At 36.7% G+C, this 27943-nt stretch overlaps 1 protein-coding gene across 19 annotated transcripts in view; it reads left to right on the top strand.

Moving 5' to 3' along the window:
- EPB41L2 (erythrocyte membrane protein band 4.1 like 2) overlaps positions 1-27943 on the top strand; it is a 107243-nt gene that overhangs the window by 53535 nt on the left and 25765 nt on the right. For 18 of the 19 annotated variants that reach the window (XR_010027098.1, XM_063151167.1, XM_063151168.1 and 15 more), the window contains exons 5-13: positions 6839-6943; positions 11415-11457; positions 17253-17328; positions 18786-19004; positions 19446-19533; positions 20778-20930; positions 21320-21417; positions 25837-26009; positions 27519-27700. Coding sequence is in view for 18 of the 19 variants with exons in the window: in XM_063151167.1 (XP_063007237.1) it covers positions 6839-6943; positions 11415-11457; positions 17253-17328; positions 18786-19004; positions 19446-19533; positions 20778-20930; positions 21320-21417; positions 25837-26009; positions 27519-27700 (1137 nt within the window). In the remaining variant the exon portion in view is untranslated. The remainder of the gene's footprint in view (positions 1-6838; positions 6944-11414; positions 11458-17252; positions 17329-18785; positions 19005-19445; positions 19534-20777; positions 20931-21319; positions 21418-25836; positions 26010-27518; positions 27701-27943) is intronic. The other variant, XM_063151175.1, reaches the window with a different exon arrangement.

The raw sequence follows: 27943 nt of genomic DNA, 5'->3' as shown, positions 1-27943 counted from the left end.
GTATCTCCTGCTTTTGTGGAGGAAATAAACTTGCTTTTTTCCTCTCATTCTGTGGTTTTGTAGAGAGTTGTGAAGAAATTCTGTCACTGAATTTGGGATCTGCAGTAAAGACTGGTTTAGATTTTCTGTTTGAAATATAAACTGTGTTTCAGTAGAGAAGAACACAGTTCATAGAAACAAAAAGAAGTGCTAAGTGCATAATGATTGCTAGTTAGAAGCAAATGAAGATCCTATTGGGTTTGTTTACTGCATTCAGTCAGTGGTCTAATTAAATATTTATGACAAAAGGCATTTAAAGGATGCCAGCACTGACCGTATTTTATGCACGTATGAACAAGTGAAATATATCAGAGTTGACACAGACTCTATGGTTACTTACAGTTTGCTAATACAAAGTAAAAATATGTTTGCTCAATGTACAATTAAGATCAGTCTTTAACCCGGAATTAAGAAAACTCTGAATGAAGCTGATATGGAACAGATGTTTAATTGTAGCAGAGTTTTGATTTGCAAATCTTTTTCTGACTGCTCAGATGTCTAGTCTAGGTTTATTCAAGCACTAAGTGGTCTGTTTAAAGTATGACATCTTTTATGTAGAAAAAGGAAAATAGGGATGATGTTAAATTTGGCACATTCTTAAAATATTTGTCTAGATTCAATAGACACCACCAAAAGTAATGTTTATGAGTGAAATCATCTCAGTCCCTGGGGATTTTTTGCCTTCCTCTGCACCATTGAGCACGGCTCCTTGCCAAGGGCTCCTTTGGGCCATTCTGCCTGTGTTCTCTCCTGCTGCTTTGGTGCCACCAAGGCACCACTCATGCCCTTCCTCTCTGCCTTTCTTTGCCACTCCAAGTTTGTAGCAGGAGTGAACTCCTGTATTCCCTTGGTTTGGTTTTCCCCAGGGTTCTTGTTTGTACAAGGCACTGGTTTGCTGCAGCATCAGAAGCTGGCACTTTTCAGCTCTGCCTGCATGAAATACAAGTGCAGGCCAGGCATGAGAGCACTTTTCATGCATCACTGGCCAAGAAGCACAGCAAAGCAATTTTTTGCAGCCAAAAAAAATATACTTGTCATTGATATGCATCATAGTGTTGAAAACAACCCAGGCTGTTGCACATCTCCTCCTCTCTTCCATTTGACCAATCCTTATTCTTCAGGTCTCAGGAAACAGGGACTGTGTGGTTCATATTCCAGCTTTTCCTTTCTGTGGCCTGGCCTTTGCTGCAAAGGATCTTTTGATTTTTTTTAAACAAAACGGGAATGCTTTAGCCTGGGCCTGGCTACAGAATTGCGTTGTGTTAATGCCTGTGAGCACTGGCTCTTAAACCAATTCAGAAAATAAAATGAAATTCAATCTTTTTTCCTCCTGTAAATACATGTCTTTGAAAATGTTTTTGGAGCTGAAAAACTCCTGGCATTTCAGGCAAATACCAGTCTCATAGTTAGTCAGCTTCTGGATACTGCTCCTGCGCTGGCCTGTAGACACTTGTGGTTAGTCACTTTGGAGATGGACCCTTGCTCTCATGGGGTACTGTTGTTCTCAAATGTAATAAAATGTTTTACTACATTTCCCCAAGGGAAATGGCTCAATCATTTCTAAAAATGAGGACAAGAAGAAAAAAAATCTCTGGGGAAATAATAGGTATTGAACACTTCAAAAATTTTGTCACTCGGTTTGGAAGCATGTCCTGCATTCGGCTAAGGGTTTGATCTCTGAAGAGATATATGGAATTCTGCCGTTCTGTGGAAACACACATTAACTGAATGAACACAGGAAACTTAAAAACTGTACTTGTTTTTGATGGCTTTTTCCCCCCAGATTTCTTCAAATGGTTACATAAATTTGAGATAATCCACATCTCTCAGACCCATCAGATGGTACATGCCTCCTCCCCACACAGAGAAATTCAGTGCCTAGGCTGGGACATGATTCCCCATTCAATCCTTTCTGCTAGTGCAGGGCTGGGAAGAAATGTTGAGATTTCCCTCTGCCTGTACTGCTACGGAAAGGAGAAGGAAGGAAAAAGAATAGGATAGATTGTTTCAAGTGGAAAGGGCCTCCAGTGATCATCGAGTTGTGCTGCCTGATGGCCAACCCTTTAAGGGTAAGGAAGCACCCAGGCCACAAGGGCTGACCTAAAGGTCATGTCCAAATGACTTTCAAACACTGACATGCCTGGGGCATCAGTCACCTCCTAGGAAGCTATTACACTGATTGGTCACCCCTGTGGTAAAGAAATGCTTCCTAATGTCACATCTAAACCTTCCATGGTGCAGCTTTGAACTGCTTTGACACGTTCCCATGTGTCCTGTCACTGATCCCATGGAGAAGAGCTCAGTACCTGCTTCTTCACCTTCTTCAGGAAGCTGTAGGGAGCAGTGAGGCCACCCCTCAGCCTCCTTTTCTCTAACATAGACAAGCCCAAAGTCCTAAGCCAGTCCTCATAGGACGTTCCTTCCAGCCCTTTCCCCAGCTTTGTTGTTGCCTTCTGGACATATTCAGGGACCGTCACATCCCTCTTAATTTGTGGGCCCCAGAACTGTTTACAGTACTCAAGATGTGGCTGTGCCAAAGCTGAGTGCAGCAGGATAATCCCCTCTTTTGTCTGGATGGTTGAACACAGGGTTTGATGCATCCCAGGATGGGATTTGCCCTCCTGGCTGCCCGGGCTCTCCCTGCTAGGTCACACTGAGCTGCTGCTGACCAGCACTCCCAGATCCATCTCTGCAGGGCTGGTCTGCAGCCCCTCCTCTCCCAGTTTGTACCTGTGCCCAGCATTACTCTGTCCCAGGTACAGAATCTGGCATTTGCTAAATGTCCTGCCACTGACTGCCCAATGCACTGATCTATCCACATTGCTCTGTAGGGTTTCTCATCCCTTAAGGGAGTGAGTAGCACCTCCCACTTGAGTATCACCAGCAAACTTGCTAATGGTGCATTCAACTCCTGCATCCCTATCATAGATAAATGTATTGAACAGAACTGGTTGCTGTGAATGTTTATATTGCATCAGTAGTTGGCAGCTCGTATATAGCCAAACAGATCCATGATATCCTAATTCCCAGTTGCATAGAAATTTCCATTGTGGATGTCAGCTGCAATTGCTTTGCTCTGGCTTGCTCTTTTTTTGAAAAGGATATAAAGGACAGAAAAATGGTACCTCTGGTTTTACGAGGTAGTTGCATTATGAGGTGGCATCTACAGAGTCTAAATATAGGCTTGAAATTGGTACTAGAATAACCTTGCTTACATGTGTTCTTTTTATGTTCTGACTTAAAAGAAAGCATAACTTGCCAGCAATACAGAATACTGCTGATCTGAGTACTTTTGTGTTTTAAACTGCTTGGCTCTGTGAACATCTCCTCACTTCTCACTCTCTTGATACAGCTAGGTTGAATGTGCTCCCCTTTTTGTGGAAGCAAGGATGGATTTACATTTTTACTGATATTTCTGCATTATAATTTTGGAACAGGAATATTTGTTGTGCTATAAACCCATGTGTGTATATATGAATGCATAAATATATATGTATGCATAGGTATACTAAGAATAGTGATTATAATTTACACATTGGTTGTTACTATCAGTTGACATCTCAAACACGTGGTAGAAAATTAAATGGAATCCATTTTATAAAGTAACAAACTGTGCAAACCATGATGCTGCCTTCTTAAGAGTGTCCTGCTCTATTAAAATATTTCTAGCTTCTGAACTGACTGGATCACTACAGTTATCTTCAGTTCAAGTTAGAGACATTCTACTAGGAACATGAGTTTTCCCAGAGAAGTTATGTTATCCTCTCATTGAAACTGTGTAGTAATGCCTGTCCCCAAACGGCTTACAAAGAAATTGCACTTGAAAAGTTTGATTTTGCAAATTAAGTATTCTTTTAGATTTTTAAAACTTTATCACTATATCACTCTATATATACACACACACGCACGCATATATATATGAAATAACTCGGAGTCTTTCAATTCTGCAAGTAGGATCTTCTAATGAAAACCATTGCTAGTAGTGAGAGGCTTCTTAGGCTTCTGAATCCATAACAGAGCTCTATAAATACTAGTTGCTGATGGTATAATGTCTTTTCATTTTGCTGCTGTCTAGAATGTAGGCTCATACACTTGGGCTTTATGACATGGTAGTATTTTTCCTAATGTGGAAGAACCATGAACTGACAAAAAGATGTTTAAAGACAATGGACACTGCTTAGTGTTTCCAAGTTCTTTGTTTATTATGACTTCCTAATAAGAAGCTGTGCAATATTTTACAGTTATACTTGCAATATATTTCCTGTGCATTTGCCTGCCTTATGTTTCTAGATGTCAAAGACTTGATATTAACTGTGGGTATTAGTATATAAACTTTATAAAAAAGCATCTGATTCTAGATGTGGTCTTGATATGATAGCGTACATTATTTTGCACTAATCTATAGATTTCCTTTACTGAAATTTGTATAACTGAAAGTTGCATTTGCAAGGTATGATCACTGACCTGCACATCAACTTTGGAAAAAAAGTGGTATCTATTACATGCATCTAAGATTCTTTGAACTCTCTCTTGCTTATATTTTTTCTGCTTTCAATTTACCACTTTTCTATATTGGTGATTTTTCTTACTAAACTGAAGGTGAAGCTGTTAAGAAAATTAAGTGGTTACTTCAGATGCCTAGAGGAAGTAGTCATCTTTCCTGAGTAAGATTTTTTGAAAGTACCAAACAGACTTAAAATTCCTTGCGCCCCATTTCAGAAGTCACTCTTGACTTCTACTTTCTTGATTTAGCCTTGCTACTTGGGCTACTAAATGTGGTCGTTTTATAATTTTGCTTCTGTGAAAGCTTTCTGATCTTCCTGAGTAGAGTAGCTGCTGGACAATGCGATTTTGAATAAAGCTCTGGATTCTTGGGGGAAAAAAAAAATCAACAATGCCTTCACTCTTTGCTCAGTGCATACCTTCTTTTCTCCTCTCCCTCCGCTCTTGGCCTTTGCCGAGCTGCGGGAGTGCCGGAATGGGCCCCTGGAGTGCCCCGCCACTGTCTGCGGGGACAATGGCCACAGTGTCACCCAGGCCTACACAGGGGCTGCCCATGGCGTTTCTGTGGAATGGCAGTCGTGTGTGGCATCTACTGAAATCTGTAGGATAAGCAAATGCAAAAATTCCTATAAGCTGGCAGACCTTTGAAAAGGCCATGTTGTGGCCTCTATGATAAATGCCACAAACAGCAGAGCTGTCATGAAGGAGTTGGTTCAAACTGGAGGCTGCATGCCAGCCATGGTCAGATTTTAACTGTGGAAAGAACTTCTCATCTCCTCACCCCTGAGCATGTGATGTGAGCCATCTGGTCTAAATCTTTGTCTCCTGTCAGCAGGAGACAAAGATTTTCCTTAAACCTGGCTCACAGAAGTAGAGCCTGGACCTGTTTTCATTACTGGCACTACAGACTTATGGATTGTTTACATTCCCAGTTTCAGGTACAAGAATCACAGAATGATAGAATGGTTTGCGTTGGGAGGTACCTTAAAGAACTTCCAGTTTTTAAACCCCCTGCTTAGTCGAGGACACCTTCCACCTGAGCAGGCTGCTCAGAGCCCCATTCAACCTGGCCTTGAGCATTTCCAGGGATGGGACATTCACAGCTTACTGAGCAACCTGTTCCAGTGCCTCACCACCCTCACAGTAAAGGATTTCTTCCTAATACCTAATCTGCACCTACTCTCCTTAAAGCCATTACCCCTTGTCCTGTCACTACGTGCCCTTTCCTTCCCTTCTCTCTTAAGCCCCCTTTAGATGACTGGAAGGCTGCTGGAAAGGTCGCAAGAAGAACAGATCAAACTTCAGGAGTGACTGCCATTTGCTTAAGCTCTAGTAATACTGAGCTCACCAAGTGAGCTTGAAAGTGGCCATTTTAAAATGCTTTTTAAGAAAATGGTAAAATGATCATCAGTCTTCATTTACTATATTTATAAAGCAACAGACTATAATACATAAGCTAACCTCAAATATAGCCTTCAGGTTTTTTTCCTTTGCTACTGACTTCCAGAAATAATATTTTTAGGAAAAATAAACTTCTTGAAGATTTCTTATTATTTATCTAATTAATTTTTTGGGTACTGAAATTCCAGAAATACATGGATAGAAAGCAGCCATCTTATTTTCTGCCCCTTGAAACAAACCACTTCCGTATATAGACAACTAGACATGTTGCATTATGTTCAGCTTCTGCTTGCATGCTGCTTCTGCTGGTCTGAGCATCAGCTCTTAGTGGTCTGCTTTTTCTTTTTGTCTTTTGAAAATAACACACTTTATTTTTCAGTGCATTCATATAATGGGATTCATAAGTCACTGAGATGTATACCAAAATGATAAAAAAATGCTAAAGTTAACATTGTAGAAACTATATTAATTTTTAGAGGATAATACAGAAAAAGTTGGCTCAGATAAAGAAGTCTTTTGCTATTTAAAAAATGAAGATCCAGAAAAACCAAGACTATTTAGTGACACTTAATAGTGCAAAATATTTAAATTTTTCAAGTATTGAATTTTCCTTGTGTACTTACATTGTTGTTGTTTCAGGTTTTTAAAAAAACATTAAAATTTCTCTGGTTTTTTGTCAAGGATATGTATAGCTTTGAGGTATGGTGAACAGTCTTTGTAAGAAAGCTTATCATTTTATAATCCACTTTATGTATATTTTAAATTGTCCTGAATAATATCATCGAATAACAGTACCTGTAATTAAGGACCTTACTGATTTACTTATCTTAATTTTCTTTTTTGTTCTTATTTTTCCTTTTTTTTTTCCTTCTTTTCCTACCCTCCCACCTCTCAGAAAAGAGCAAAAGGACAAGTGCTGTTTGATAAAGTATGTGAACACCTCAATTTACTGGAAAAGGACTATTTTGGGCTGTTGTTTTATGAGAATTCAGAGCAGAAGGTAAGCCTGTATGAAGGTTTTGTTTGTTATTCATCACTGCCACTCACTTCAATACTTCAGTGAGGTATATTCTTTTAAATGTTTACCATTTCAAACACTTGAGTAAATTTTGCTGCCTTTTCTCATAGATGTGTAAGAATGCTTTGTTTGTGAACATGAAAGGAATCTAGCCCATAAGTCTGTTATGACTAGACCTTTGAGTTCCTTTATTGTTAATTTTAAGTTTTAAAGAAAATTTTTGGCCTTTGTAAAGAGGCTGAAAGTGGTCCATTACTGGTATTGGATGCTAATTTTCAAATGAATGGCATTTGAGATGACTGCATTTGGAAGGATTTCTTAAATACCATTTGGTAACTTCCATCTTCTTTTGCACTTGCTTTTTTGTTGGATGGTTGAGCATGTCTAGATTGCTCAGCTGAGGAAAATCTTAAATCAGTCAGTGGTGGTTGCTCCATTAATTACCAAAATCCAAGTTATGTTTTTAACATCTTAACATTACAGGTTTGGGCTGGGCTGCCTGTTGCTTCCTCCACGAACTAAAGATTTATGTGTTGTCATCTTTTTCTAAAGAAAAAATCAGATGAATAATTACAACATGAAGCTGGAAAAGTTGTATTTCTTATTAATCTGTATTTGCAGTAAAAGCATCATTATATCATACTGCATCTAAAAGTTATTGCTTTTTTTCTGTCATCTTCCTCTTAACAGTATTTTAAAAAAAATTAGGTGTAATTTCCTGATCTGAATAGATCTGAATTTCTAGCAGCTTCCATTCTGATAAAGTTTTTTTCTAGAGTTAGTTGCTTTGGTGCAAATTTTTCTGTGCAGTATTGCGCAAAATACTCAATTCCTCTATATTAAAAATCCCATATACAAAATGAGCTTGTTATAGTATTACTTAGATATTTAATTTTTGTTCTTGATTTCTAAACCATTTCCAGACGTAAGAACTTCTTTGGTGTAATGATGAAGAACATGTCTGTTGATCTTCTAACTAATATCACAATCTTACCTGTTATTTTCACTTGTTGCTTTATTTGTGCTTCTCACTATTGAAAAACTGTACTGTATATACACAACAAAATAACATAAAAAAGCAGTCTGATCTCTGGCAAGAGAGAAAAGGTCTAATACTAGACCTGGATCCTTGACTTGTACCAGAAAATAGCCCACTGAGTAGATCCAAGGAGATAAAATACAGAGTTTCAGGTTTTTTGAAAGTTGAGCAAAAAAGTCTGAATTGGTGTAGGGTTATGTCTTTTTTTTATTTCCTCTTCTTTTTTTTTTTTTTTTTCTTTCTTCTAGTTAGACTAAGGCTTTCTTGATATTCTTCAGTCATTGGAATAGGGAAACTGAGGTCCACCCTTAAAAAGACCCCATCTGTTTTTTCATGTGTCTTTTTCCTTGGAGATGCTAAAAACTTGACTGGATATTAACCTGGGCAACCTGACCTAATTCAAAACTGGCTCTTGAATCACGCTTGAACCAGTTATGTCCAGAGGTCTCTTTCAGTGTGAATGAGTCCTTGAGTTCCTTATCCATTGACTGTGAAGGTGGTACTGTAGCAACACTCATAAGTATTTACATAAATTAAGAGGTATTTATATAAATTGAGAAATATCTGATAATGGGGTCCTTATTCAGAAGCAGAATAGATTACTTCTCGCTGAGTTATGGACAGCAGCAGGCTTCTACTTAAACTTCGGGAAAAATCTGGTTCTTTTTGTTATGAAAACTAAACAACCTGAGTTGCTGGATTTTGGCTTCTTCATACAAATACATTCCTAGTGTTATTTGGAGAAACTTAAAAAAACCTCTTTCCTAGCAAATTTATGTTTCATATCTCCTACTTTCTCAGAACTTTTGCTGGATTTAGGGCGCTCTTTTTTGTTCACCTCTGTATTAAGTTACTTTTTAATTTGGTACCAGATCTTTTTATTTTTCTGTTATGACTGTTGCCTTTTTAGATTAAAATGCCACAAATCCCTGACCTCCAGGCCAGTCAGTACTAAATGCTGAATGATGTGTTTTTCCCATTCTTGTGCACTTATCACAGCCACCCATTGATGAGCCAGCTGTTGAATGCAGCGGCAGCTGTGGCGTGTGGCAGCTCAATGCCAGGCACTCTGTTGAATTAGAGCTGCTCCCCAATGCACCATTGGGGTACCATTGGAGGAGCAGTCCCATTAACTCTTCTCCATGGGTGTTCTGTGCAGCTGGGAGAGAGGTTATGGCTTCCAATCAGAATAAATTTTGTTAGCTTTAATACACGTTTCAAAACTGTTTAGGCCAAATTAGTAATTAATGATTTCTTTCATTTTTTGCAAATGTTAAATTTATTGGGCTGAAGTTTGTTTAGAGATTTCATTGCATTGCACCCTCAGAAGTTCATGAATGCTCCATTCACACTGTAGTTGCTCTGCAGAAGTGTTAGAAAGCTTCTGCTCTTATGTTTTGGGTGCCAGCTGGAAATACTGCTTTTCTGGATTTGTACAAAATACTTTTGTACTGGTAGAGAACATTTTGTTCTTTGACAATGCATTACTTTGTCTCATCTATAACCTTACCATTCACAAATTAAACAAATAGATTTCTGCCTACTGGAGCAAAGTAGTGTGTATACACTTTGTCTTTTGTTTTGAAAGACAGACCTGTCTATTCTTCATTAAGAGCTCTAATTTAGGGTAGATTCTTTTGTGGTGTTTGTTTTTATCCATTACAAAAGGCACAGATGCAAAAAACCCCCACCCCTGTAATTGTGCCTGTAAATGGAATATAAGCATCTGATTTTATTTGACAGAGCAGTAATGAAAGTTGCTGGCTATGTGTGCTTCCAATAAGCTTATTTCAGGCTTGGAAAAATCAGAAAATGAACTTTATAACTTGTGTAAAGAAGGGATTATTCTTATCATCTTACAGCATAGTCTGTATTGTATGTTCTTTTCTCCTGCTTTGTAGTAATAAAAGATGAAGCACTGAAAGTATTATGTACTCAGAAATCCTTTTTTTCTGTTGTAGTTATTCTATGCTATATTCTCCATTTATTTAGTTGATGCTGTGTCTAAAATGTAAGGATTTAAGATACTTCTAGTTATTACATTTGCAAGAATATGGCTGTGGGTAATTTCAGAATGGATTCCTTGCCAAAACTGAAAACCTAGGATGATAGCTGTAGCTGAAGTGCATCTCAGTTTATAAATTATTTGACTTACGTTGTCTTCCAAGGCCTTTCCATGTCAATGTTCTTATAACAAGAAGACTGACTTAAGCATTATAAATGGTATCCATTGTTTTGTATAAGTGCTTTCTAACTCCACTTTTGTAGAAGGGCTTTCTAACTCTTCCTTTGTAAAAATGTTGTGGACTTTGCCTTCTCTGGAAAAATTATCATATCTTTGGAAAAGTAGAGATCCCAGACAAAGCAATAAATGTGAAATTACTGTCTTTTTTAAAACATTACAATTGTAATAAATTATAAAAATGGGGGTTTGATTTTCATTTGTAAATAATATTCATCTAATATACACATGGTGCACTGGTGATGAAATCTACCTGGACCAAGCTCATTTCCAAGAGACAACTTGGTGTGCTGGTCCATATTCATAGGAGGCACATTCTCTGTCAGCAGGGGTAATCTATGTTAACGATTTGCACTACTGCAGAAACAGAGTTCCACATCCTCCTAATTCACACAGATCTGCAAAACTAAATTAGCATTTTTATGTCCCCTTGAGAGAAGATGGACTTTGGGTGCAAAAGTCCCTGATAGAGACTGGAGGATATGGTATTGGGAAAGAGTGTTGCATCTGGAATTTATTTCCTACCATAGACTGAAAAAGGTGGGTCACATAATACCCAGGATGCTCTGCTTTGCTGAGTTAGGTGAGAAACATTTATAGAAATAAGTCTGTGGCAACATTTGTGCTCGCACTGAGGAATTCCCTCAGACTTTAAAACTGCAAGTACCCACAGTGGCCCGTGACAAAGCAGGTATTTTCCTTGGCCTCACAAGGCAGTATCTAACTCTTCCCCTGCATTTCATGTCTGTCTTTGAAACACTGCAAGACCTGCTGTCAGGCTGGCTTTATGCATGTTTCTTCCTTGAATGTGCTTGTGTGTGTGTGTGTGGCCATGGGAAGTAAAGGTTCAAACTCAGTGAAGGAAAGTCTCACTAATTGTAGTGAAAAGGTTTATGTTCCTAGTCTCTTAACCTGTTTTATTAACATGTATGGGTAAAAACAGTAAACAGGATTGTCTGAGTTACCAATGAATATATGTTACAGATTCCTTAGTCTCACTTCCAAAAGTTAATTTTTGGATTATTTTGGACTGTTGCAAAACAGTCTCTTTGCACACATCAGTAGTAACTGAAATGTAAAAGCTAATGAATGTGTTTGATTATATCAAAATATTTTTGGTATTGAGGATTTTAAATGCTGGCTGTGGTTTGCTTGTTCATTTTTTTTTTCAGAACTGGCTAGATTCTTCGAAGGAAATTAAGAGACAAATTCGAAGTAAGTACTTCTGTATTCAGATGTTATGCTCCCTTTTTTTCCTCACAGAAATATTCTTCATAAATTTAGTAGCCTGGATGTTGATTGCTTACAGCTTTAAAATAATTTCTATCTGATAGTGATGTATTCATCTTAAACCAGGAAACAAATCTTCTATTTCCATCTCATGTCCTAGTAGAGGAGAGGGAGCTGCTCAGAATTATGCTGTAGAAGTTAATGATTATGCTATATTTTAGTTATTATTGTATCTCTATATTATAATGATTAATCATTATACTATATTGGAAACTAATCAAATATATTATTGCCCCAAAATTTTCTTTTGTTGTGTGAGTAATAGTTGATATTTTTGCATCCTGAAACCATAGATGTTTTTCAACTTTGTGCTGATAGCTGATGATAGGGTGGAGAATGCGATCATGCAAAGAGGTCATGATTGTTGTCATAGAACTTCCTTACTTTAAAGAATCACCAGAAGAATACGAATCTACAAAAAGAGAATTAATATGTTTTATAGAAAATGAATATTCTTCAATACTGATCAGTCCACCATTGACTTTTTTGATAATGTCCATCATTTTCAGAATGGAGATGGCATAGAGAGCAGAATCTTGGAATGTCTCGCTAAAATACTTTTCAGACTGAATCTGCTTGAAATGCCTTTCTAGTTCCTATACTCAGTACCTGATGAGTAATTTATTTTACTATGTTTGCATAAAGCTCTGTCAAAGCTCTTCACTAGCTGGGGAGAAAATATGGAGTAAGTATGGAGAGTAAATCTAGGTGATACTCTGCCTGAGCCTACATATCACAAAATTAGAGGCACTAAAATATGCTAGATAGCCTCTGCCCTTACTGAATGTATTGTCATTGCCTTACTCATTTGTGACCAAACTAAGGTTTTTGTTGTCTTGTTTTTAATGGAAACCTTTTGGTAATACCTGATAGGAAAGTGGGGAGAAGAGGATGATGATAATACTTACAAGCCTAGACTTAAACACAAGAATTTAAGCTAAGAAACTGACTGTACTTGTAATTAAGAACAGCTATGTGTTATTTATAATGACAAACAGATAGTTTCTTTACTGCTATTAACTCCACATAGGAGTGGAGTTTTAAGGCAATACTTTTTTTCCAGAAGTCATAGTGATATTAATTCCTTTTTCTTCACATCTTTGCTGATTGATGAAATCCCTTAATAGGAAGGTGTGGTTTATATTCTCATTATAGAAATAAAAGTTATAGAAGCATCCTTGGAAACTGTTTTTTTGATCCAACATGCTCTTGTGTAAGCAAACTAGACCTATTAAAATTGTGAATGTACTAATATGCAAGTAGCACCCACACCTTTAATTGAGGAAAAGTTACTGGTATTTGAACTTCTGCAGGTCTTCAGTGAAAATCTATTAGTTGTCCAAATATGCAGGCTAAAGACTGTTTGGTTTGGTTTTAATAAAAAACAAGAGGTGGAGGATGTTGCTACTTTTTGTATCAACTTTGCTGATACAAATGTTGATATCTTTTTGTATTCTGTAGCACTTTGCATGCTATCTAGTCTACAAGTTTGAAGTGTAAGAACTGACCTGAAAATTTTTTGGATGCACTAGACAAAGTTCTTTTTAATACTGTATAGTATGCACTATAGAAATGTATGTTAAGGGGGTTTGATTTTCCATAGAGCATGAAGACCTACATTTTATACTGGAGAGGAAGTCCATTGAATGTTATTGAATGAGGAATCATGATGGGGTGGTTTTTTTCCTCTGGTCTGTAGTATTTCAGAGTTGATAGGCATAATAAAAAAAAAGTGAAGTAAGAACATAATTGTAAGGATTTTAAAATGATACTTGCTTACACCTATGTACAAGTAATTAGTATAGTGTTAGTTGTGTTCCTCAGCATTAGTCTATTAAAATTTCCAGATATTGGACTCTTACTGCAGGCACATTTAATCCTCCGGCTACAAAAGCATCAAGTAATGGGACTTTTTTCTTTTCAGGCTTAATTCTAAATATATTTGTCTTTAATCAAGAATGGAAATCCTGTGTACAAAAATACTCATTAAATTTAAGATACCTGTAAAACCTATTAGTTTTTGAAAGCATTTGAAATTTGGAAATTACAAAACTCTTGAACCTGATACTAGCTCAGTTGGATAGAGCCTGGTGTTAAAAAACAAGCCAAGGTTGTGGGTTCAGCCCCCTCTATTCTCACTTAAGAGCTGGGCTTGCTGATCCTTGTGGGTCCCTTCCAGCTCTGAATATTTGGTGATTTCTTTTTCTAATGTATGGCAGAAACTCAAGCACTAGCATGCTAGATAAGTATTTGGATAAATACATTGATCTGAACACATAAAGGTGACACTTTCAGAAATATAGTTCAACACATTAGTTTGCAACATAATATTTACAACAATCTCTGTCTCTCTTAAATGTGAGCAACACCAAAACTCTGCACATTGGGGATGTATGTACCACCTGTGACTGGGAAAGATGAAATAAGAATCCTGCAGTCTTCCCCAAGTCATGATCTGCAGGCTGTCTCTTCCTGTGTCACAGTCCTCAGCCCCTCTGTGAGATCTCTTACATGTACAGGTTGGCCTTTGGCTGGGCAATTATGTTGGATCTCAGCAATTACTGATGTTACTTCAGCTAATGAACATGATCCACAAATTACTGTCTCTGTTCTCAGGGCTACAAAGGTGACAAAAATCTTGTTTGCTTTCAGCCAGCCTGATCTCTTCAGGAAAATGAATTCTTGACTTTTTTTAACTCATGTACTTGGCTATCCACTGGCATGTGTTAAAACCTCTAATTACTTCTTTCAGGGACAGGTAGGTAATTACATTTCTGTCACTATCTTTTTGCAAATTGGTACATCTCAAGTGGATTCAGGCTTTTGCAAAACTGAGAATCACAGCTAGAATACTGTGATGGTACAAGCAATAGCAAATGACCTTGAAATGGTCAAATCATAGATTACAGAGGGTGAGTTGGGTCACCCTTATACAAAATTCAATTTGAGAATTTATCTGTTTAACCCAGAGGTAAAATTATGTCAGTTAAATGTTTTTCAAGACTGCAGTATGGTTAGTACTTTTACTGCAAAAAATACTTCCACATCACATATTCTGTGTTCTATATCTTGTAAGAAATGGAGAGAGTTCAGATGTTCTGAGAACAGAATAGGCTGGGGAATTAAGAGAAGTTTTAATTAATTAGGAAAGAGCATTTGCATTTTAGGTGCACAACACTGGCTGTTTGATTTTAATGCTAAAACAATGTATGGGTATGCTCAGGCATCAAAACATGGTGGTCACTTTATGCAGGTTCACTTTATTTTGTATCAGTCTATTTTATAGTTATTTAGCTATATATCTGTTAGACTTGTAGCTAATTTTCATCTAAGCTGATTACACTAGAGTGTAGATTTTTATTGTTCAAGAGACCTAAGTACCTATGCCAAGGGAAGGGTTTTCTTGCAAAAGCTGACATACAAGAGATCACGAGTCAAAGCCAGAAAAAGCCTTTGCTGGGAAAAAAACCCCTCACTGATTTTTCCCAGTTGAAATAGGATGAATCATGGCAATTGTATGCTGCTAGCTGGTTGGTTATATTGCATTCTTTACTCTAAGAATGGGCCTAAAGTTGCCACAGAAGCATTTTTTGATGTAAGAAGCTGGCTAGAAAAATTTTTGACATTTCTGTAGCCCATACTACTGAAAATCAAAACAGAGAGCCTTATGAGGGGCAGAATGCTAAATACAATTTTAAATCAGCTTTGGGGTTGTTTTTTTTTTGTCTTGGCTTCCAACTCTATGATGAAGAGCCAGCAATAATGTGCATTATTATATGAGGACAACTATGATTATATACCTCGTTTGTGCAGCTATAAAAAGTCTGCTTTAGTGTGAAGTAGAAATATAGACTGTGCACATTGTAATAAACTTGCTACTCTTTATTTAGGGGATATATGTGCTTTCAGCAATCAGGTAAAATACATGCTCACCAGCTGTCTGAATGTAGTACAAAATCAACTTCAATATTTCTTCAATAAATTAGCAATTTAATCAGTGTAAGTACAGATATGATTTTTTTACTAAGCCCACACACTCAGAGGATTTATGCACTTTTTTATAAAGAATATAGTTTTTTCATGTTTTTTTTTTCTTCAAACCACACCTAAGTCTCCTGTTTGCAGTGCTTGCTGAAAGTTAGCTGTAGAAATGCTGACCAGAAAGAGCAATAGTTAAACAGGAATTCATATGTGACTAGTGTAACTGCAATTTTAGACGAAGAAAAACTTGAAGGTTTAGACACATCCTTCACCCATTTCTCCACAGCTCTGTTAACATGACACCTCTCCTTGAATGCTTTTTGTATAGACATTTTGGCCCTATTGCTCATCCTCATCACTTTGGTTTACCCAGTATCAGCATCTTTCCATTAAATTATGCTGATTCCCTGTGAGACGATGGAAGTAGGTTAATACGTTCCATCTTTAACTATGTTTGTTATGCTGGATGTATTCATTATTGTTAGACTTTTTTTTGCAAGGTGTTTTTGTCTTAATTCTGTTTTGCACTGCATTGCAGTAGGCAATGCAATAATAAATGAGACCTCATTTAAGGGTCCTGCCTTATTTTGTACACAAAATCGTACAAAATCTTGATGACTGGGAATGTTAAGATACGCTAAAACCCAGAGCTCTCAAAGAGAAATAGTGGCTTAGCAGCCAGGTGTAGAATGAGGTTCACACTTAAACAAAAATTGAAGTGCTTCAGTGAATAGCCACGTATGAAAAACCAAAATAATTTTTTAAATGTTGGAAGACATTAGAAATTCTGACATTTTTGATATATATGGAATTTCAAAACAGTTTTGTTTTTTTTAAGAAAGTAGCCTTAAATAACATCAGCACTTTTGTCTAGCATTGTGTTTATAGTGGCATTTTGGTATTTTTTTGTTGCTGTAGAAAGACATTTTTCAAAGCATGACTTATCTATGTAATACAGATTTCTAAAATAATTTATTATCCAAAGTACTAACATTCTGAAAATGTATTTTATTTATTGATGTGTGACTTAGCTTTCAAATCTTAAAAATTTATTTAAAAACAGAGCTATGACTAAGGGCAACATTTTATCCCTTTTCAAATTATTAATCTAGCTTTAGGCATGCTTTTGCTTAAAAAAAAGCATATGTTATTGACAATTCTAACATATGAAAATTTAAATATCGCTGTTATTGTAGTTGTTTAATGTGGTGTTTACCAGAAACAAATTTTAAAGTAGGATTGGCTAATATTTCTGTCTTCCACACATTCTCAATGAATAATTTATTATCTTTGTTATATACAACAACACAGAGCTCATTTTGATATCATGTTCACAGTTACTGTACAGTCTCTCAAACTGAGTTTAAACAGAAAGAGACTGTTAGCCTTGGAGGAGTTGGAAATAAACACAAATTCAATGCAAGTGCCTTTGAACACATAATATCTTAGAATTGTTGATATATTATGGTCTTTTTCAAATTAAAAATGTCTTCTGATATTTGTGTAACTTACTGTAAAACATTTTAAAATAATTTTTAACATGCTAATCTGTGGGTCTCTCCCTGCCAATGAAAATAATCTATGCTTCTTAATAATGTACAGTAAAAAACAGAAAAAAAATTTCCTTCGTGATTTCAGCAATTAGGATTTATTCGACTTTCTAACATTTTTCAATAAAGTTTTTTCTTTGCTTACTTGAACTTGATTGAGATTAACAATCAGATATTTCCCATATTTAGGTCTACCTTGGATATTCACCTTTAATGTGAAGTTTTATCCCCCTGATCCGTCACAGTTGACTGAAGACATCACTAGGTATGCACAGGTCCTAATTTTAAACTTTAAATTACTCTTAGTCTAATTTAAAAGCTGCAGAGAATTTCTTCTTCAGTTTCTGGCTACTGTACACTATAGATATTCTTACATACATCAACTGCTTTTTGGAACAAGGTTGAAAAGGTGAAATGAAAACTTCTGGAAAAAACCTGAGCAAGAGGAATTGTTAGGTGGGGATATGATTTGGGCAGCAGGTGAGATGTGAGTGGTAGTATGTGAAGGAAGCCAGTGGTTTGTTGTCAGGCTGCTGCTTTGTTATGAAACAAATGAGAGCATGGGGGTCTTGAGCAAAGCTTAAGGGATCCAAGATACTTCAGTAATAACCTAGACTAGGTGGATGAAAATGTGGATTTACCCGTGTGCTTTAAATAAAGCCATAAAACATAACAAAAGCTGAAAATAATTATCTTCCAAAGTTTTTAGATAGAAAATACTTGGAATATGGTGGATACTAAGCACCTAAAAGTAGCATTGCAAGGCTATGATACTGGCCATTGATAACTGGGGATAGAGTGCAGGGAACTGATTCATTTTTCTCATGAGTTACAGGAAACCTAAATACTTCTGTTTGGAGTAGCTGACTCTGCTGTGGCAGGATATGTGTTACATGTTGCATTGGATCACCCTTCTGCACAAAATAAGATAGCTATGCAAGAGTGCAGCTAAAATGTTGCTGCAGATAGGGATTTGTGGCATCATAAAAGATGTTGAGTACAGAGTGTATTTACAAGAATTTGTGTGTTTCATTTGAAAATTTTCAATGAGTTGGTTGGTTTTTCTATTGCGTGTTCAACTCATAAAAACATTTTTTGGTTATATCTTCAATCTAAGTTTCACTAGTAAGACTTTTTTTAAACATACATTAAAAAAATCTCTGCTAAGGTGGGCATGTCTGCTGATGTTTAACTTGTTAAATTTGGTGGAATGCTGTATACAGTACCTGAAATATTGAATTGTAATACTACTTGGTTTAAGAAAGGTAATTATGGTTTCAGTACTAAACTAGATTTCTTTTCTGTATTACATGACATGATTAGCTTGTGAACTGCAAGGGATATAGAAGTTGGAGGGAAATGCCAAAGAAATGCATAGCTTATATTTTTAAACCATAGATACCTACAGGCTACAATGTGAACTAAACAAGTTCCTAAGTCAACTTTTGTTTAAAACTAGGTGGCTTTTTATTAATTTATATTGGAAATCAGAATTTTTCCTGCTTTTCACATTTTTTATGAAAGTAATATTGACCCTTAAAAATCAAGTGAAATTTTCTGTGTGGTAATACTCAAACTGCTCAAATAATATAAGGTCATCATTAATGCATTCGCCTACTTTAAAACACACTTACCTTACATGATCTTGATCATCTCATCTGCCATGGGTAACCCTTTCTTTGTTCTTGTTTCTCTTGGGTTTTTTTCTCCTTTGTCTTGCAGGTATTTCTTGTGCCTACAGCTTCGCCAGGATATTGTATCTGGCCGACTGCCATGTTCTTTTGTGACTCACGCCCTCCTTGGTTCATATACCCTGCAGGCTGAGCTGGGTGATCATGACCCAGGGGAGCACAGCAGTGATTATATCAGTGAATTCCAGTTTGCACCCAACCAGACTCAAGAAATGGAAGAGAAAGTGGCTGAGCTACACAAAACACACAGGTATGTCAGGTACAGTGGGTTTAAAAGAAGTCATCATGCTTTGTCACATTTGTGTCAGTTCTCCTAAGAGTATGCGTAAATCTGCTGAGGTGAACTTATTGTTACTTTGGAAATAGTTTCTTATGTAACTAAAAACTCTTTGGTGTATTTAGAAAGTTGAGTTTGAAAATAGTAGTTGCACTAAGGTCTTGGTAAAGAACTTTTGTAAAGTATTTTTATATTAATTTGTTTAAGCAGTATACATCTGTTTGAATGAGTGAAGGTGGAAATCTGTACTCAAGTAAAATAATATGCTATGAAAGAACACTTCTCCTGTAGAGCAAAAATACTCTTGATGCCTTATAAACTGAGGTTTTTCTATCAGTCTGAATTCCAGGATTCCACTCAGTTTTGACACTCAGTTTTTTGCCAATAAATTCAAAGCTTGTTCAATGGTTTTAGGGGCTTGACTCCAGCACAGGCGGATTCCCAGTTCCTAGAAAACGCTAAGAGACTTTCCATGTATGGAGTGGATTTACATCATGCCAAGGTATCGGGGATTGGGTTTGTTTGGTTCTGTTTTAGGATAGACATGCTAAGTATTAAAGAAAATACTATATATATAGCTTATTTTCTTTAAAGTCATATGCTTAATTATTGGCTGTAGGCCTTTATCTCTTGGTTATAATAATTACTTAATTTACAACTCTAACATCAGTAGAATGTGTATGTAAGTTTATTTAGTGCATAAATATATGCAGCTTGGAAATAACATTTTACTCCTAAGAGCAAATAAAGACATTTAAAATGTCATATTTTCTATGCCAAGGACATGTAGTAAAGCCTAAAAGAACATGTAATTATTTTCATAGTACCTTGAGAGTTAAAAAAAAATATGGTGGGAGGTCGTGGGGGGGGTGGATTTTGGTGCTTTTTCCCCTTCCAGGGGTAGGTCACATCACATTTTCATTTCAAGTGGGAATTTTTTTTTTTTTTTGTTAAAACCTCAGAAGACAAACGAATCACTTCCTCCCACTCCATCTCATAAATCCAGAATCTCAAATCATTAGGAAATTTAAGGTATTGTAAGCATATCAGTCTTGCATTTAAAAAAGAAAACCAAGACTTTTAAGTACTGGAGAAACATGGTTAAATTTAGTTTTGTTAGTTCTGCCAGTGAAGCAACTCTGTAATGACTGTGTTGGCATTTGATGTAGTTGATCAGTTGTTGGAGAGGACATGAGGTTCTGCTGCATGGTGTAGTGTATCAGTAAGTGATTAGTTTTGTGGCCTGTAAAACTTGCATCAAATGCTGTTAGTGAAAGAGAATGCTCAGAAACCTGTTCATTACCTCCTCTATCTTTGGTGAAATAATACGTTACTGTAAAAGACCATCTTGATCACCAGCTTGTTCAGACTTCCACTGACTGCTTTAAGTGGGACAGGCCTGGTTTTCATTTTTCTTCTTTTAATATTTATTGAAATTATTGCTATCACACACACTGGCTATACCTTTCCTGCTTTTAAGTTGTTAACTTAGTCCCTATTACCATAATATTGAAGAATTTCCCAGAACTGTAGCATATGAATGCCAAAACCATTACTTAGAGTCCAAATTCTTACCTATAAAATTTATGTACTTGGCTATTTCTGTTTTTAGAATCTCATTGTCAGAGTCAGATTTGGATATGAAACATGTCCCAGTTACAATATTCCCTCAAGGTATGTCAGCAATGATTACTTGTTTGGAATGTTACTGAAGTGATTGTTATGAAATTGTCTCATACCTGGTAGGATTCTGAAGGTGTGGATATCATGCTGGGTGTTTGTGCTAATGGCCTGCTGATTTACAAAGACAGACTCCGGATCAACCGCTTCGCTTGGCCAAAAATTCTGAAGATTTCCTACAAGCGAAGTAATTTCTACATCAAAGTCAGGCCAGCAGAAGTAAGTAGCACCTTTCAGTCTTGTTTCTTTTATGAGTTCATTTCTGTCCAGCAACAAGAAAATATCCTCATTTTTTCCACAGCTGTCCTTATAATCTTATGATATATTTAAACAGAACTTGTGAGTGTTTTTTCCTCTTCAGATTCTAATGAATGTATTAAACACCTGTCTTGATTAGTAAAGGCAAACCTTTATATATTTTATTTAAGTATAATTCTTTTAAAAGGCTGGAAATTCTGATATTTTTAAAAAAAATATTTAAAAAATCTTATGAAGTCTTATGGCAGGAGTATTACAACTTGATAGAGTAATGGAACTACCTGAACTCTACCTCTTATTTAATAGCCACCTTAAGGAAATGGATTAATTTATTTGTGGATTCTTTCCAGCTGGAACAGTTTGAGAGCACTATTGGGTTCAAACTGCCAAACCATCGGGCTGCTAAAAGGTTATGGAAGGTTTGCGTGGAGCACCATACTTTCTTCAGGTAAGTGATAATTCTCTCCTTCTCCCACTTTGCAAGGTATACTCATATCTTTCTTTTAAAGGATGGAGAAAAGTAAAGATTTCCCCCTTCTTTGCCCCTCAGATAGAAGATACCCTTACAATAATTGACCCCAAATTACCAATTACTAAAGTCTCAAGTACAATTAACTGCTTTATCAAAACTTTCAGAGTGCTAAGAGGATGGAACTAAACAAGTAGTCATGGAGCACTGGAGGTATGCAAGAACTGTCTGGCCTCAATCCTGTGCCACGTGCTCTGGAATCACCCTGCTTGAGCAGGGAGGTTGGACCAGATGACCCACAGTGGTCGCTTCCAATCTGATGCATTCTGTGATTTGTGTTAAGATTTCCTGAGAGACTGACTTCTCAGAATGAACATCTAAAAAGGCCTTATACATCATCACAGAAGCTCTTAGGGCTTGACAGTAATCTTCATTCAATTAATTTCAACATTGTGCTGAGTGTAAATGCTTCTAGCTGAACTTTTCCTTATTTATGAACTAGGTTGAGTTCACAGTCATTCTTCAAAAAACAAAATCACATTAAACAGACTATTTGTTTATGTAATAATCCATAATATCCTATGCATTTTTTTCTCCAGCAACTGAGGAACACAGAATTCTGAATTGGTCATTGAAACTATGATCTATTTGTAAATGAGCACCTTATCAAGAGGCCAGGAGTTGTACCTCTGTCTACTTCCTTCACTGAAAAGGATTTTGACATTGTTTGATTTTTATAAGACACATTTCATGAGTGTGTACATATGTCCCCTGCAGCCTGGGAGTCACAGATTTTTTTTCAGTCACAGGCTGAATCTCCTATGAATTGGATAGGCATTGAATCTGAGTTTTTTCTTCAAAGCACATTACCTAGGGTGTGAAATGGTAAGCTTTCTTCTTCAGCAGCCTGTTTGTTTTTTAAAAAAAATTGGTTGTGTTTTAAAATAGATGCAATCCTGTTGCTGACTATAATTGCTAGGCAGAACTTCAGAGAACTTGGGGACCAGGAAGCCTAATAGATGATTATTGGAGCTGTCTCATTGGATGGTTTTCAGTATTCAGATTTTCATTGATTGTAGCATGTTCGTGAATGCAAAGGTAGAACTTACGCTGAGATTGCCAAATCTCAGCATAAATCACTCCAAATGCTTAATTTAGAAGCACTTTTTTTTTAAATCTTGATCAGAGATTTTTTTTTTTCATGTTGATAGAATTCATTTATTAACACAGTCCAGCATTCAATTATTATTGAAAATTTGAAGTCTGCTATGGCTGGTGGTGTCTATTACCACAAATAGCATGCAGTTCTGTCCACAGTGAAAAGTTTATTAATACTCTTCAAATAACTCACGCAGTGATTTGCTTTGATTTCCTAGTTTTACAGTAATAAAATAGATCTGAATGAGGAAAAAGCAAATCTTACAAAAGTAAAAAATCCTAAACTGGCAACTACCATTTGCAAGTCTGAAAGCTTTCAGAAGAATTAATAGCTATGAAATAACCATACTACAGAAATACTGACATAATAAAAATAATTGGATTTTATTCCAATCATAAGTGGCTTTTCCTAACCAGGAATGACATTATAACAAGAATTATGTAACAAATACTTGAACTGTTCTGTAAATCTATATACTCCACTGATGTCATCAGGGAGAAAATCCTCAGAATCTCTCATCCTGATTTAAAAACAGTAAAATAAAGCCAGCTCTATCTCCCTTCAAAGATAAAAAGCAGAAAGCATTTGCTGCAGTCCAAGAGACTGTAGCTCATCCAGAGCATATGTAAAGCTTGTGTATGATGCCACAGTAAATTGTATACAGTTTAGATGTATATTTATAGCTTCCAAATCTCTTAGCATGCCCTATATAACATGGTAAGATTCCTTGTGCTGTCTCATGTAATGTTTCAGTTTATCTCAAATAATCACATTGAGATCTGTTTTCTTATAATGTATAGGAAATTCACTAGTATATGAAGTTATTTTTAAAAATTGTAATGAACTATATTGAAAATGACCACCAAAGGGCATTGTATTCACTTGTTATCAGCTCAGGCTTAGAGGATTCCAGTAGCATTTTCAAAGAGCAGTAATCTCTGTAAAAAATGCAGTCAAACTATATATCTACATAAAAATTTTGAGGTAAGCTTAGTTGGCAGCTCTGGATCTTAACCAGTGTCTGCAGAAATGTGCTTACATTTCTGCTTTATGTTATTTTGACATTTTCATTATTTTTTCAGCATGTCCTCAGAATGTCTTAAAGTGGTAAAAGCACAGTCTTCAGTTATTTATGTAATTAAACCTGTTATACAAAAATCCATTCAAATGCCCTTAATCAGGAAGTAATTAGTTCTCTTGTTTTTTCTACATTAAGAGATTAAAAGTTTATCTCAGCAGGGTGCAAGATAAAAACGGCTGTTAATGCTGCAACCTTGCCAAGAATGGAAAATCAAGAACTGAAGGAACCTTGGAAAAACCCTTTTAGCCTTCTTCCTCTTAGTACATAATGCACTCCCTCTTGGAAATAATGGGGAAAAGAACTAGACTTGAATTGCTTTCTTTATAAATGTTGGAACAAATTAAGATTTCGGTGCGTGCATATGCATCTTAGACATGGGGAATTGTATGCTTCTGGCTAGTGCCTCTTAGGGAGAAGGGGGAGAGGTGTTTTTAGGATTTAGGTTTACTTCTCATTTCCTACTCTGATTTGGTTGATAAGAAATTAATTTATTCCCAAGTCTAGTCTGTTTTGCTCATGAGGGCAATTGGTGAATGATGTCTCCCTGTCCTTATCTCACCCATAAGCTGCTTGTTACATTTATCTCTCTCTTTTGTCCTGCTGAGAAAGAGGAGTGTCATTGGTGGGGCCCTGTTACCAGCCAGGGTCATCTCACTGTTCTGTTTGCTAGGTATGTGAAAGTTCTTCAGTTTTGCTGAAACACATTTAGAATGATTTGTAGTCTTCAGAACCCAGTACTGGATACTGCCTTAACATATATTGGATGAGATTCCACTGACACAGATATTTCTGTGCAAATGCTTAGAAGAGGAGAACAAAGTCAGCAAGTTTGAATTCTTGCTTGCCCATCTGTGCCACTCTCAGTACAAATGGCATGTGAATTGCTGGTTCTGCTTGAAAGAAGTTGACATTCAGTGAGCTGTTCATTCTTTGCAAATTCTCAGATCAAGAAGCTTTGTCTGCAATAATCTGCAATTGTTTTATACAGAGAGAGAGTAGGCCATGGTGGGTGAGCATGTATTTGCAGTATTACATTGATCCAGGAAACAACTTCAAAGGCCTTTCCAGAGAAGCAGGGACTGGGAAGAGTTCTTGTAGTGATGACTGTCTTCTCAGCAAGGATGGCAGTGGACCCTCAGTGTTGCAGTTGATGGTCAGGTTTCAAAAACAAAGTACAGGCAATAGGATTAGATGGGGATAAACTTGAAGTCCTCATACTGAAGGAAATTCAGGATGTAGAAAGGACCTGTCTTCAAACTCACATGATGGTGGTACAGAATCACAGAATCAACCAGGTTGGAAAAGACCTTCGAGGTCATCAAGTCCAACCTATGACCTAACATAATTTTATCAACTAAACCAGGGCACTCAGTGCCACATCCCATCTTTTTTAAATACCTCCAGGGACAGTGACTCCACTAGCTCCCTGGGTAGCCCATTCTGAGCTTTCTGACAAGGACTCCAACACTTATGGTACAAACACACATACCCAGCATTAACAGTACATGTAACCCTCTTGCTCACCGTTTTCACAATATGCTTATTTGCCCCACTCCTTAGATCCAGTGAACATCAACCTATATAATTTTACCAATGACATTGTAAAGAAACTAGAGTCTGAATGTAAACTGTTAAACTTGTTGCTTTTGGGTAACAACTCTCCAGTTTTCTCAATCTTTTTTCACTCGATACTCCCTTTTATACAGCTTTGAGATACCATTCCCTAACTTTGAGGAAGAGCAGCTGTTGTATTGGTACCTCAGAATATAGGAAAGGCAGTAGAAGTGGAATGTATAGCTTTTACCATAAGTAGCATTCTAAGGAGAGATCTGAGAGGTATTCTACATGACCTATAGTGGCTTCAGCTTTCTACAAAAAATTAAAATTTAATCAAGATAACACCAAAAGATAGGAGTCCCAGATGCTTAGTCATATTGTGGAAAAATGTGATGGTTATCAGCATCACTCCAAGTGCAAACAATAAATAACATGCATTGTTTGAAAGGTCTTTGAAGAGCTCACAGTAGAATCCTTTCTTGGAGAGCACAAATTATACACTGTGAACTGAAGCTGAAGTACAATAAGTAGCTTCAAATTGCCTCATTAAATACTTAATTTTAAGCCTTTTAAACTGACTTTCCTCGTATTTCCCTTTCAGACTTCTATCACCAGAGCAGCCTCCAAAAGCGAAGTTTCTGACCTTGGGTTCCAAGTTCCGCTACAGCGGCCGTACGCAGGCGCAGACGCGGCAGGCCAGCAACCTCATAGACAGACCCGCTCCGTACTTCGAGCGCACTTCCAGCAAGCGTGTTTCCAGGAGCCTTGATGGAGGTATGGAACTTGAGTCATGTTTCCAGTGTTGTGATTGCATTATGTGTTGTCACTCTGAGCTGACCAACGCTTGGAAATGTTAGTGTTACGGATGGCCAGAAGGTCATTTCACAGATTTATGAATTTCAAATTCTAAAGCCACTTTAGGTAGTTGTCAGTGTTGGGTGACCTAAACATCAAGTTCATTCACTGTCTAAATGGTATGGCACTGTTGTGGGTATATGGCGTTCACTATATTGGGTATGTAGCACCTGTATACCTGTATACTCATACCTTTTTGAAGGCATAGACACACACTACAAGCTCTTAATAAAATTGTTTGGTATGTGGCATCTTTTGAGATCTGAGTTGGCCTGAGCATCTCTAAACAGAAAAGGCTGAATGAGTTTGACCTTCTCGGAGCAGGGGTTTGGACTAGCTGACCTCTGGATATTCCTTCTGACCTAAGTTCCACTTAGCAAAACTTACTTGTGGAACCTGAGTGATGTATGCCCAAGAAATGCTCTATTTGCCACCCATGAAGGGATCAGAGGATTAAGTTGCAGAACTTATAGAGGCTCCCCAAAAGCCTTACATCCCAAATGCCACATTTCCCATTAGCTGGGCTTGGCTTAGCATCTTAAGGGCGTCTCTGGTGTGAAGCTTAGACTTTTCAAAAGAGGATATCCCTCAAAGGTACTCCAAGAAGCACCTCTCCCTCTCAACTTTCTGCACCCAGGCTTTGTAAAGCCAAGGCATATGGAGGTATTACAGAACATTACTAAATTAATTAAGTTTTTATCCAAGTTGTGTTTATTTAAACTCCTTCATTTAATGAATTCTCTTCTTTTTCATTACTACTATTTTGATTAAGCCGGTCATCATGATTTAAAAAGAGAGCCATCCATGCTATGCTGAGCCAAATAAGAGGAGGATAATTTAAGGCCTTTCACCGTCTTGTGCTTTGACTACATTGAAATATACGTGCTTAGTATTTCCCCCTTCTAATTCTGCAAGCATATAGGGAGGAAAGTTCTTACTTTCACTGAGCTATTGGTGCAGTTCTGCTAAGGTTCCAATGAAAAATACTGTGACAATTATATGCATAGTTATTTCTAGATTGCATTAAAGCAGTCCTCTCAAATAGTAAATTTCCACAAAATACTCTTTTCATATTTCTCTCTGTTTTTTAATGGTGATTCATACACCCAAAAGATCAATACCTTCAATTTGCCTTCCAAGACTAACCAAGAAGTTGATAAATACTTGCCTGATTCCGTGAGGGTCTTTTCCATACACAATAAGTGCAAGTTTTATGACAGGCTGCATGGCTGTTCATGTCAGTGCAATGGGAACCACAGATTTTTATGAAGGCAAGAAGCTGAAAAATACTGTATCACTCACAATGTATTGATACTAGCCTGTATTGATCACTGATGATACAATCATAAAGTGCTTTTCCTAAGAAGATTTAAAACCAAAATGTTTCAGCTTATTCAAATTAGCCAAAATTATTTTGTTCCATAATAGCTCCCATGGGTATTTCAGACCAAAGTCTTCTAAGAGACTTCTCTGCTACTGGAGGGCAGGCTGCTGGAGATAAAATCATTGATCTTGAAGCTGCTGGTCAGGCCAAGTTAAAAGATGGTGGCAGAGAAGAAGATGAAAGTCCACTCAAAACTCCACAATTAGAATTGACTCAGGATGGAAAGGTATGTCTGACTTTCACACCAAAATTATTTATTCATGTGAATGTGTGCATCCATGTGAGGTTATTTAGTGTCTTATCAGTTCTGAGTATCATACAGAACACTATATTAAAATATTAAAGGAAAATTGTCAAGTGCTTTCTGTGTGTTTAACTTAATGTAAGCGTATATAAGCAAAAGAGAATACAAACTTCTAAATGGTACTTATACTATCTTTTATTGCTGTAAATCTAATTTAAATGTTCA

Source organism: Melospiza melodia, chromosome 3, assembly GCF_035770615.1.
Source record: "Melospiza melodia melodia isolate bMelMel2 chromosome 3, bMelMel2.pri, whole genome shotgun sequence".
NCBI lineage: Eukaryota > Metazoa > Chordata > Aves > Passeriformes > Passerellidae > Melospiza > Melospiza melodia.
The sequence above is the reverse complement of the archived record's forward strand: the minus strand, read 5'-3'. Positions and strand labels throughout refer to the sequence as shown.